At 42.2% G+C, this 12,719-nt stretch overlaps 1 protein-coding gene across 1 annotated transcript in view; it reads left to right on the forward strand.

The window, feature by feature from the left end:
- Positions 1–12,719, forward strand: part of TEDC1 (tubulin epsilon and delta complex 1) — a 72,277-nt gene that overhangs the window by 14,183 nt on the left and 45,375 nt on the right. Inside the window, exons 4-5 of the mRNA XM_063165317.1 lie at positions 5,542–5,700; positions 11,583–11,681. Coding sequence (XP_063021387.1) covers positions 5,542–5,700; positions 11,583–11,681 — 258 coding nt within the window. The remainder of the gene's footprint in view (positions 1–5,541; positions 5,701–11,582; positions 11,682–12,719) is intronic.

Genomic DNA, 12,719 nt, shown 5'->3' on the forward strand with positions numbered 1-12,719 from the left:
TTAATTAGGAAAAAAAAACCAACCAAAAACTGTGTTCTGTTTAAAGATGTGTAATTACAGAAGTTAACATATGTTATGTCACATCAAAACCAATGTCTGAATTATGAGTGGCTCGGAACGAGCACTCAGTAAAAGCTGCAGAAGCACTTTATTGGCTTGATTTATGTGACTGCCTTGCCTTTCCTGAGCCCTGCAGTGAGGATCTAAATGTGCTCCTACCCACCTTTGTGATACCAGGCTGTGGGCTGAGAGTAGTTAAGATCTGAGTTGTGGGTGAGTAAATATTTTCTGTCTAGACCTGGAGTCAGTCCCGTGGGCTGGGAATGGGCACTGGAGGCTTCAGCTGGCAATTGCTTTGTGTTGCTCTGCTCAAGGATTAGTGTCAGGGAGTTGACCTAGTGCATCTATCCATGGGTGAAACATCTTATCCATGTTCCAGCAGGCTTGTTTCTCCATGGGTAGCGTGAGCAGCAGATGGTTTGCTGGTTGTCCAGGTGTGGGGGCAGAGAGCTGGTGCTTGGAGGGATTTGGAAGATGCCTGGGGAAAGGCAGAGCTCGGTGGGGATGAGCTGGGCTCTGTCCTGGGCCGACAGGTGGCAGCTCACAGTCAGAAAAGAGCATCTCTGGGGGAGCCAGCCCTGCCATGGCTGTGTTTTACAGCAGTGCAGGCAGCACGGCCCTTTCTATTCCAGTGCCTGCTCAGAGCACAGTGAATTTATTAAGGTAAGGATTTATAAGCCTGAAAGATTCCTATATCAGTAGGAATAGTGTAGAAAGTCTAGATGAATTTGCACAGCAGAGTGTTTCCTCTGCAGTCCTGCTAATGGCATATCGCTGGATCTGCGAGGAATTTTTCATTAAATCAGTTTTTGGAGTTTTAGTAAATCAAAATGGATGAGCAGAGCAAAATCTATTCCATACCATGTCACTGAAATCCTCAAATAGAGCAAGCAGTGGAAAAAATGCTCCCTTCTCATATGTCTGTAAACACACTGGTGCCTGTGTTGTTCTTTGATGAAGTATTTATGTGATGAAGTACTTGTTTAATTTATCTCCATCCACTGTTGGTACACCTGCTCTCTGATTTCTGATAACGTGGGATTGCTTTGTATTTCAAACCAAAAAAGAACAGCTTCATTTCTGCTGTTGAAGTTGAAACTTCTTAATCTTTAATTTCTCTCTAAGCACATTGCTTGCAAGTTGTTTCCTCAGATGTATGGAATGTGGCTGAAAATTGATAAAGCACCATGTCTTTTTCACACCCTCCTTTCTCCCACCCCTTATTCTTTTCCTCTGAGCACTTTCATATCTGATGGCTTTTTTCAGTTCACTGTATTTCATGACTCTGACTTGTCTGCTCAGAACAATTCTGCCAGGAGGACTTTGGCAGTGTTGGGGGTTTTTTAATGCACTTGCTGCATTGTCTAACCACAAGCCAATTCACACTTTTTGGGAATGATCTGACACCTTTTTTTTTTTTTTAATAATTTGACTTGAAATAGATTGGGATGGAATGTTTAGGGCAAAATTTGTGTGTTAAAGACTGAATTCTAGGCTGCCTTGCAAAAATTGTTAAATATATGCTTTTGGGACATAAACCATGTTTAGGTCTGACTAAGCCAGAGGTTTATTTGTGAGCTTGGGGTAGGTTTTGTAGTTTGTGAGCTACCTTAGTTGGGATGGGGATGGGTGGTATCTTGGATGGTGTATTTGTTCTGGGGCTTAGCTGTTTGTTTCTCCTGGCTCTTTTACCACAGGAGAGGTGGTTCTGCTGGAGTGTGGGCAGGGTGATAGTTCAGAAACTGGCTTGGAGGGAGCTCGTGTAAATATATGCTTGTCACTTTGATCAGGCTTGTGCTTGCTTTTCTTAGTCTTGCCAATGAGTGGATACTGAAAAATTCTAACAGCAGTGCTTGGAGCTTTTAGCATAGAAAGCTCCTTTGGGGTGAGTTATGGTGGGAGTGAAATGAGGAGCTTCATTCTATCTTCTGCTGAATCAGTTTTCCTAAGTTACACTGCTCAGGGGTGCTCTGGCAGGTCCACACCTCCCAGTTTGACCAGCCCAGCTCAGGTATCACAGTGATGGGAAAAGCCTCAGTGTGGTGATGAGGAGGGCATTGACGTTTGCTCATGTGGCTTTTGAACTGCAGGGCTGTGGCACCAATTCCTCGAGCTGATCCAGGCTCGTCCCTTCTCTGAAATGGAATCAGAGAGAAGCATTAATTGCAGCAAACAGTTTGCAAGCAAAATGATTCTCTGGGAAGTGGCTGTGGAATGATCTCTTCCAGAAGTGGTGTGGAGCATCCCAGGTGTGGGAAGGCCATTGGGGTCCCTGGGTAGTTGCCTTGGCTGCTCTCTCTGTGAACTGGACTAAAAAAATATGCACTTCTGTATCTTCGGAGTGTAGGTGTGTACCTGGGCTGCTGCAGAGGTTAGATAAATTCACACTGATACTCAAAGCAAAGCCTGTAGCTTGGGCCGGTGTTTTAGTGATTTTTCACCCCCTGGGAGAGCAGTAAATAGTCTTAGATTGTAAAGATGGGACTGGAAATTGAGGTCACAGTATAATATGCAAGACCTTTTTTTTTTTTTACCTTGTTTACTTTATGCCAGGCTAAGTATTTCATAGCAAAAGTAAATTTTTTGTGCAGTTTGTGAAATAAATAATGGAGAGATCCTGTTAAAAATGGATTGGCTGGCTTCCTTATTTTAATATTAATAAGGCAGGTTGCTACAATAAAATTAGCTCTGCTGCTGTTTGTCACTGTACTGCCAAAGCAATCGAGTGTAATGCCATTCCTTCCTGAAATAAATCCCCAGGAGAGCAGTATTTGTGCTGTTCTGAAACCTCTAACCAGGGAAGTTGGAGTAGGACTGTAAATTATGGACACTGCAGATTTTAATCTGGGAATCCCAAGTCTGTCTTTGGCCTTGTGGCTTTCTAGCTGCTTATGTGAGGTGTTTTAATGTTCTTTACACGTGGGTTTTCTCTGTTGCCATGACTAATATCCAGCTGCTTGGCTACCAAGCTAATGGGCAGCTTGGTGATCCTATCTGCATGGTGTCCTGGTCCTGAAACCTTCCTGGCTGGGGCAAAGCATCTGAGCTGTGGAGGTGTTGGGGAGGATGAAAGTTTGACAAGAAGGTCTCACAGATATGGATGCTTGGCAGAAAGATTTTTGAATGTAAAATCTGAAGAAGGAATAGAGATGGAAGCAAGTTTTGATATAGAAGAAAAGAATTGCTGAGCCAGCCTTACTGGATAACCAAGGAGGCAAAGGGTGTGTTAGTTAGAAGGGGTTTTTATGGCTCAGAGCAAAGGATAAACCCACCCCAAACAAGAAGATGTTTTTACCAAGCAGAAAGCACAGGCAGACAGGACTGCCAATGTTGCAAGTAGAAAAAAGGTCTCAGAATTTTCCATTGCAAGAAAACTGAAAAACATCTAGCTTAAACTGTAATGTACTGACTTTTAGTGATTGGAGAACAGTAACATGAATATGGTAATTATAGCAGTTATGATAGGCTATAGATAATAGTTAAGGTATTGATTGGTTCTTCTGTATTAAGATGCTCAGCAAAGAAAAGCAAAATTATATAATGCAATGTGACCAAAACCAAAGGGTCTGCAGGGCTGCCTGCAGCTGGAGCTGACAGCTGTGGGCACAGCTCTGTCACCCATAACCCTGTTCTGCTGTGACCTCTTGGATGTAATAAAACTGCATTTTGGAGAGCCCCTGGAGTCCCACATCCCTCATTCAGGCTCTTACATGGAGCTACTTGGCTGGGGCTGCAGTGTCCTAGGACACAGTGCCTTGGTTTGGGAGCCTGGAGACAAAGGAGCAGAGGAAGAAGAGGGATGTTGGAGTTGACACAAACTCTTTTTTCTTTTTTTTCCTCTTTTTTTTTTTTTTTTTTTTTTTTTTTTTTTTTTTTTTGTTAAAGACGAATCTGTGCCTTTAAAGTAGAAGCCCTTTTCCAGCCCTGCACCTCTGTGATTTATAGCATTTGTTCATCTGAGCCACAGAGCAAAAGGGAACAGACCTGTAATACTGATACAGTTTGCTATGTGACCAGAAAAGCATTTTTGTGCTTATGAATAATAGGGACACTCATTGTAATAGAGGCCCTGTCAGCTGGAGATATTTAGGTTAAAACAAGTGTTGGGGGGTTATTTGATCATGGTTGTAGACACACTTCTGTTGAAATCTTCATTTTAGGCAAGATTAAATCTCTTCATTTTACAGTTTGCATTGTTAGTTTAGGATCCAAATTGGAACTACATCCAAGCTTTGCCTGCCAACTGGATCTTTTGAAGATTTTCCTGAACGTGGAAATCTGTGAAGCAGGGAAGCACATATGCTTAAATACCATCAAGGCCTGTGGGTCCAAATATCTGCCTAAGTGTTTTCTTGCAAACAGTCATGTTTCAAATAGGCTTTTAAAATTTCTACTTAAAAGAAATGTCTTGAGAATCTAAGAACTGGGAGACACTTTCAGAATGGCAAACATCCATTCTGAATAACCAAATCTTTGCAGTTCTGTGTTATTTCTACTTCTTATAACATGTTGTGGTAAAAAATGTTTGGAATGATGGGTTGTGTTTATTGTGTGTAATTCCTATAGACTGCAGGAAAGGAAGGCTCTACTTTAAATGGTATTACTGGCATCAGAGGTAAAACTACCCATGTCTTCTTCCCCTCTTAATTTGCAATCTGCAGGAGTCTGGGCTGCAAACGGAGAGATCTGTCTGTACATGTGAATGATGTCTTTGTGCAAGGGGCTGGGGGAGGTGGAATTCCCCGTGTTCCTGGGAAAGAGATACAACAAATGTGCTGCAGGAATTTCATGCAGAAGATGAAGGTGTTGGCTGGTGTTGGGTTTTCATCTGCAGCAGAAGGAAAGTGGGACAAGATGAACAAATGGAAGCTCTTGGCTTCTCTGTTCTTCCTTCCAAATTACTCTGGAAAAACGCAAAACAAGCAAGACAGATGATACAACTGTAGCTGGGAGTGCCTCTGTGGAGTCCTGGTCTCTGCCAGCTGCAGGATTTTTTCTTTTCCTCAATCCTGCCAGACAGGAAATGCTGGATGGAGGAAAGAAAATAGCTGGGCAAGCACAGGCCCACGATTTTGTCCCTGTATAAGTTATTGATTTACAAAATGGGGTCTCAGGAAGACACTGCAGGAGCTAAATCTTATTTATGTTCTTTGACATATTAGAATGCAGTCAAAATACATTTTTTCCCATCTGGGTAAAAAACATGCTTGCTGTCTCAGGAACACTGTGTCTTCCTGGGTATGGAAAATGAAAGATGGGAGGGGAGACAGCTCACCACATCACAGCTGAGAAGCTGATATGTATTCCACACTTCTCTACTTGTTTAGGCTGTTCCCAGTCCTAATTTCTCTGTGCTGCTGGAATTGACTTCATTTTAGGGTGATTTTCTTCTTTGGCCTGAATATCTTGTATGTTCACTGATGGATGACTTGAAAATATTGAAACTAATTAAACCAGTCTGGTATCCCTTCCTGCTTTCAGTGTGAAGATGATGTGCCTGAGAGCCAGGAAGGCCCAGGTGAAGCAGGACCTGAAGGCAGAGTGGATGTTCGGTACCTGCAGTGGTTGCACGGGAGGCTGAGGTTGCAGTGGTGCAGTTTGCACGCTCAGCACCAGGAGCAGTGCAAACTTTTGCACAAGGTAAATGATTCTTCTAACTCACCATGACATAGTTGATTATTTAAAAGCCTTGTCAGCTAGAGCTAAATGTACAAATTATTCTTGTTTGCTAGTTCTGCATTTTCTGTAGGTGAGAGTGAATCACTCTGAATATAAGCACCTCTGTCTTTCCCCAGTGTGGCAGAACCATGAGAAAATGTAGCATGTTCAGTGTTGGTAAGGCTGTAATTGTATAAAAGTCTCTTTTGCAGGTTGGCACATTAGTCACTTCTGCAACCAAAGGCTGCTGCTGTTTTTCTCAGAAAATGCCTGGTAGAAACAAGACAGAGCATTCTGGCTCCCCAGACAAGAAGTAGCAATGCAGAACTATAAGTTCATGGGAAATGTGCATTCAAAATGTTAAGCATAAATATTGAAAGTAATAGCAAAATAAAATGCAAAATCTCTCTCCAAAGTACCAGGGGACATCTCAGCAGAACCCAAAATTTACCTGCTTTTAAATCAGGAATCAGTAATGGTCCCTACACTGCTAAGGTTCCAGTTATCTTCCTGTTCATGAGTGTTTAGATGCCTGTCTAATCACAGATATCTGGGAGCATTATATCTGTTTAGAATGGAACCAGCTTTCAGTCCCAAAGTCAACAGTGGTGGTGACTCCAGAAACAAATTAAAAAATTCTTAAGTTCTTAAGATAGTCCTAAAGTTATTATGTATTGCTTTCCCTAGGTTCCCCTTTTCCATTTATATCTCTTTAAATAACTTAAATGGAGACAGCTATTACTGTACTCAAAACCTTCAGAGAAAACCTTTTTTTGAGACTAAAAATGGTTTGGGGAAATTTCTTCCCAAAGTATACATCAAAAAGTTGTCAGAACCATCTTCACCTTTGAATGAAGATGCTTTCTTGGTTTTAATCCTGTGTCTGACAGCAGTGCTAAAAGCTATAATGAAGTTACATTTTGTTCTTCCCATGAGCTAGTTGCTAGGGCAGATGTCTGATAGACAACCCTAGTGAGTGCGTGCAGCATCCAAAATAACTTTTTGCTTCTCACTGACCACTGCTGATGTGCTTCCCTGGTGTGGGAACAAAGGGGGCAATTCCCTCCAAGTGCCCGTGCAGCCCTTGGCTTTATGCACTGTGATCACAGACCCTGCTGGGGCTGGGAGAGCTGAATCTCACCTGGAATGATTGGCATCTCCTCCCCCTGATAAACTACCTCTATTTAAGGTATGCTGGTTTTTCCAGTAGGTGAGGCAAAGGCCTCCATAACTCATCATCAGTGCTCTGATTTATGTGAGACTTGACAGTAACAAATCATTAGGCAGCTGCAGTGCCTCAGCCTGCAGTTAATGAGGCTGAGGAAGAATTAAGAGCAGGTCAGACCTGGGGCTTGAGTACAAACAGAGATATTCTCAGCAGTCCAAATGAGCCTCTGAGCTAATGGAGAGATGTGCTGATGGGGCAACATGCTAAAAACTTGTTGGCAGGGGAGATGAGAGATGATGACCCTCCTGTGGAAGTTGCACTTTGAAATAAACTTGGACTTTTTTTGCCCCCTTTTGGCTATCTAAGGCAGAATGTGTGTGACGGTGTTCACAGGGGTTTTCAGGTGAGGGAAGAGATGAGAATGTTGACTCCATGTTCAGAAGGCTTGATTTATTATTTTATTATATATTACATTAAAACTATACTAAAAAGAATAGAAGGAAAAGTTTCATCTCAGAAGGCTAGCTAAGCTAAGAATAGAAAGGAATGAATAATGAAGGTTTGTGTCTTGGACAGAGAGCCCAAGCTAACTGGGCTGTGGTTGGCCATTAATTACAAACATCCAAGATGGGCCAATCACAGATGCACCTGTTGCATTCCACAGCAGCAGATAATCAATGTTTACATTTTGTTCCTGAAGCCTCTCAGCTTCTCAGGAAGAAAAATCCTAGGAAAGGTTTTTAGTGCGAAAAAAGATGTCTGCGACAAATGTGTGCTAAAGTTAGGACAGTCAGACAACTAACTGCAAGAGGCAGGTTAGTTATGCTGCAGGTCCCTGGACCATGATTTCCAGAATCTGGAGGAATAAGCAGGAGGGAGGTGTGTGTCTCTGTTCATCCAGTTTCCCAAAGCTGTCATTACTGCCTTCTCCAGCTGTCACTGCTGGGTGAAGCTGAAGGCAGCAGTGGTGATTGTCACAGTCAGAGTGCCACCATAGGGGTGCACAAAGGAGGATGGAACTGAGCCCAGCTCCTCCACATGTGAACCCACACCGGCATTATGTGTGCAGCTGTGGGAGTTCTGTTCAGAGCTGTAATAAAGTGCAGTGCTCTGATTTATACTTTAGTTTGAATTAGAAGCAGGAGAATGGAAAGGTAAATGTGGCTTTGGAAGGACATCATTACAGTGCCACATTAATGTTAGCATTTAGGGTAACAAAATATAAGATACTTGCACAATTTAACAGCTGTATAAACAATAATTGATATTTCCTGACTCTTTCTAGAGAAATTGCTTTTACCACTGCATTAATTTCAAAACTTTTAAACTCTTCTATGTGTTAGAAGACTGAACTGACCCAGTATGACCTCTATATGAGTTGCTGCTTTCCTCTAATAAACCACAAACACAGTATGCAAAAGGCTAATGAGTGTTATGTTTTTTAATTATGTTGGCAGATTTACAGAGGGCTTTCTGTACAAAATGATAATTAGGCTTTTACTCTCTCTGTTTAATAACGTAGCAGGTTATGTGTCTCAGCTGTGGAACAATCTTATTTACTGCTCATCAGGAGCTAGAATTTTTGTCCACTGGTGGCGACACTTCTGCAGATTTCATTCTGTGACTCACACAAGCTCTAAAATGCCATTTTCTCTATTTGGGCCTTTCTGAGAAGAACACCACACAGCTGGAAAAAATGTTCTTACTCAGAAGATGACTGCCCTTCCTTCCACTCTGTATTTTTTAGTATGAGTATTGCTGTGCCCTCTGTCTACTCCATCCTGCCTGCAGCCACCTGAGGTTGATGGGCTGAAGTTGTGCAGTCCCCAAGAGAGGGAAACCTCCCTGGAGCTACAGCTGCTCCTGTGCTGGGAGCTGCTTGTTAGGTGGCCTGCCTGGCTGTTCCTCTGTGCTGCTGTTCAGTGACTTCAGCTCCCACCAGGCATGTTGGAGCTCACAGAAGCACACATGTCCTGCTGTAGGAGGGAGACTTCCTGAGGGAAATCTTCGCCTCTCAGTTTCTGAGGAGGTTTGCAGCCTGAGGCAATGAGCTGTTGAATAACATTTTAATGGCTTCTCAACATGGACAGGTTGGCTTGCTTTGAAAGTATAATGTAGTAATACCATTCTAATTCCCTGGAAATTCTCAGTGGTACATATTTACCTGGTGTGCCTTCAAATGCATGGGAACGTGGAGAATAAATTACTGTGTTCAGGCACGTCTCTTGGTTCCTTCTGTTCTCTTTCTTCTTTCTGTCAAATGCCAGAAGAATCTGTCTGCCTGAGTTTTGATCCCTCTTGAATTCATAGGAGAGAGCAGTTGTTTTTATTTAGTCTTTGAGTTGCCATTTTGCCTTAGAAAATGTCAATAAGAAGCCTTGCACGGTTTCAGCAAAACAGGAAGGAACCTGTATAGTTTAAAACTTTCATTTTTGGGGGGCTTGCTTAAATGCACTGTGCCACAATTGGCATGTTATAAAAAACAGAGGAACAGGTGAGTTTCTACAAAACTGATGGATATCCTGGGGCTATTTTCCATCCTGAAGTAGTGAGGGTTAGATCAGGCTCAGAGATTTTTTTTTAAGGAGGTGGATATCTGATTGTGAGCTGTGCATATGGGTTATTAAGAGTAAAATAATGTTAGATGGAATTCTCAATGATAGAAGAAGAGTTTAACATAACTGGAATTTTCAGATCATGGTAAAGCAACAAAAATGGTTTCAGTCTGCTTGGAAACTAAGAGCAAGAGTTGTATTGTTAGTAAGAATGCAGAGCAGCACTGGGCATTACTACCTACAAATGGAGTGGTTTCTTGTGCCTCTCTAAGGTATTAAAATATAAAATAATTTATCTGTTAACAATATAAAATAATATGTAGTGTAGTAGATTGAATGGGTTGTATCTGTGTATCTGAGGTAGAAAGAGTAAAGGACAAGGACAAAGTCTTGATCTCTGAATAATAGAGGGCAGGGACTGGTGCTGGTTAATTACCTCATTGTCAGTAATTTATGAGTGAGCTAAACTGCAATTGTTAGATGCATCTGTAGCTTGACATGAAAAATCTACCACATTGCTCTGGGAATTGCTACCTTGTTTATTTATATATTTTTTGTCTATTTGGTATGAAAATCTTTGCTTTTTTCCCCTAAGGTGAATCTGCCATTAGATCTCAGAAGCATATTCTTTAATGCAGTAGAATTAGAATTTTTTCCTCTCATGCAAACGTGTGTGAACCATGAGCAAGCCCCCTTTTCATCTTCTGTAGGTGAATTAGGCACCCTGCAGGGAGAGCAGCTTGAGTGAGCTCAAGGGCATTCAGGATTGGTGCTGAGTGTGGGGGCTGTGCCTGTGCTCCCTTGCAAAGGTTAGTGTGAGGTTAAATCAGAGCTGCCTCCACCTCAGGGGATTCCAGTGCCCAGGAGCAACAGCTGGGCATGCTCTGCCTCTCACCCTCTCACCTCTGCTTCTGCTTTGGTGCTCTTTCCCTCTTTCAGCCTTGTTTATCTTCTGTTAGCCATCAGTTAGAGACAGCAAAAATATAAATACTGGATTATTTGGGTATCCATCCAGTGGGGTCTCAGGGGAGCACCCTACTCCTCCGTTGTTACAGCTTTCCTGTGTTTGCTTTGGGCTTTACCCAGGGATGCTGCTGCCACCTGCCTTGGAGAAGGGGCTGCAATTCCCTGCTGGGGCCGAGGCCCAAGGGTTTGGCAGCCAGAATTACACAAGAATGCAGCAGGGAGAGAGGAGTGGCAGTGGAAAGGAAGAACATTGTGTGGGGAGGTGCTCTTTTATTTTTAAACTCGCATAGCTCTGCACATGTGACAGATGGTTGTCACCAGCAGTGAGTTTTGGGAAAGGAATGCTAAAATATTCTGAAGTTTCATGGAAGGGTTGATAATTACCCAGTGCCTGTCAACTTTAAAATAGTTGTCAATACCCAAGTGTGTGATAAAGTTCGTATTAGAATAAAGGAAGAAAAGCAGGAAACATTCTCTGTCTTCTGGCAGAAATATTAATGAAATATGAGTGATTGTCTGACAAATGTGCACTGCTATCTTGTTTGGCAGCTGCAGTTATTACAGTTACAAAGGGATCAGCTCTGAATAGGAGGAATTGCTTTTTATTGTTCCCTTGACTAACTTGGGAAGCTTCTTCATCAAGTAATTGATGATCCTATCACCAGTGCAGCTGGGACAAGGTCTTGGTAAGCAAAAGCCAACAGTATAGAGCAGCAAAAGAGAACCTTACTGTAACTAGGTAGCATTTTCTACTTAAAAGAAAGAAATAAAAATTATTCTGAGAGTATAATTTAGCTCAGTTCAGACTGCTGCTCTCTGTGTAAATGGTTTCTCCTCTCATGCCATGCACCCAGCCATGTGTGCTGTAAGGAAAAAGACTTCAAGACAGGATAAAGAGAGAAACCTTCAGTTTTCCTGTGGCAGCAGTGGTTGCAATTCCTGCCTGTGGTTCTGGCAGTGCTACCAGATGCACCATTTTGTGAAATGTTGTGGTGCCTGCTCCTCCTCTCCATTCTGTTGGTGGTGGCACTCACGCCTGTCCATGTCCACAGGAAAGGCTTTGTGAGCACTGGTCACATCACCCTGCCAGCCCACACAGCTGTTGGGTGGTAGTTAATGACCTTGATGGTCTGCTCCTTGCACTGACAACTGCCTTTTAAATCAATCTGTTCCAGATCCATTCATTCACCAGTGGCTCCCACATGGACCAGAACCTTGGACATTTCTCTGTCACAGAAGCAGATCTCATTAGACATCCAGAGAACTACAAGCAGGTAATGCTTCTCCTGTAATTCTTGGATGCTCAGTATGCTTTACACAAACATTGTGAAGACTGCATTCCTTTTAACATTTTTTTAAACTTAGTTTCCAGCAGAAATAAGGGCTTATATATTGAATTTTCAGTTTCTTCACTTATTTGTATTCACCAAATTTGGTTTGATAGAACATAAACCCAAAGGTATCAGGGTAAGTTTTATAAAAGCTGATAGACAAGAAGTGGGAAGAGACCTGACTGAAAGTGCCACAGGAGAAAAAGCTTGTAGAATAAAACACTCCAGATAAGTTGGCTGACTTGCTGTATCCTGCAGTAACCACAGTCAGGCACAGTGTCTGCCTGTGGCCCTGCCTGAGCAAGACAGAACCTCTTAGGAAAACATCATTTTCCCCAGTGTACTGTTTTTACCCTGAAGGATAAATTCCTACTGCTCTCAATTACTCAATTATCATTGGTGTTTCAGTTCATTATCTGAACTAGTTTAATTCGCTTCTTTTAATGCAGTATAATACATTTGTTTTAAAAAATCACTTTCTAAAAGTTCATTCAGTATGAAACTGAAACAAGATGGAAATTTCAAGCTCATCCCTAACAAAATCAATATTTGGCAAATTTCTGCAGTCTGTCCACACCTGTTTGCTCAAAGGAGATATTCTTTCTGCTGTTTGCTTAAGAATGAAAGTGGGCATTGTAAATATTCTGCACAAAGAAATTCAGGAAAGTAGATTTGAAGGTGGGAGGATAGTTTTATGTTCAAAGCCCCTAAAGTAAAGTGCACGTTAATCTTTCATTGCTGAGTATTTCTTGCATGAACAGTTCATATCCAGCCTCTTGGTAAGATTCATCTGTTTAGAGCATTTTCCTGGAAAACTACTGTTTTTCTGGAGCAAGTGGCCTTAAGTCAGCTTGAGATTTCTTTTTCACTTGTGCTTCACAGTGCCCCTCCTGTGGTTGAATCAGCAGCTCAGAGCACACAGCAGCGCCTTGCTCTGAAGTCTGTGCTCTTCCAGATTTTAGCAAATGCCTGTAAAGGTCT

This window comes from Melospiza melodia, chromosome 11 (assembly GCF_035770615.1).
Source record: "Melospiza melodia melodia isolate bMelMel2 chromosome 11, bMelMel2.pri, whole genome shotgun sequence".
In the NCBI taxonomy this organism is placed as follows: Eukaryota; Metazoa; Chordata; class Aves; order Passeriformes; family Passerellidae; genus Melospiza; species Melospiza melodia.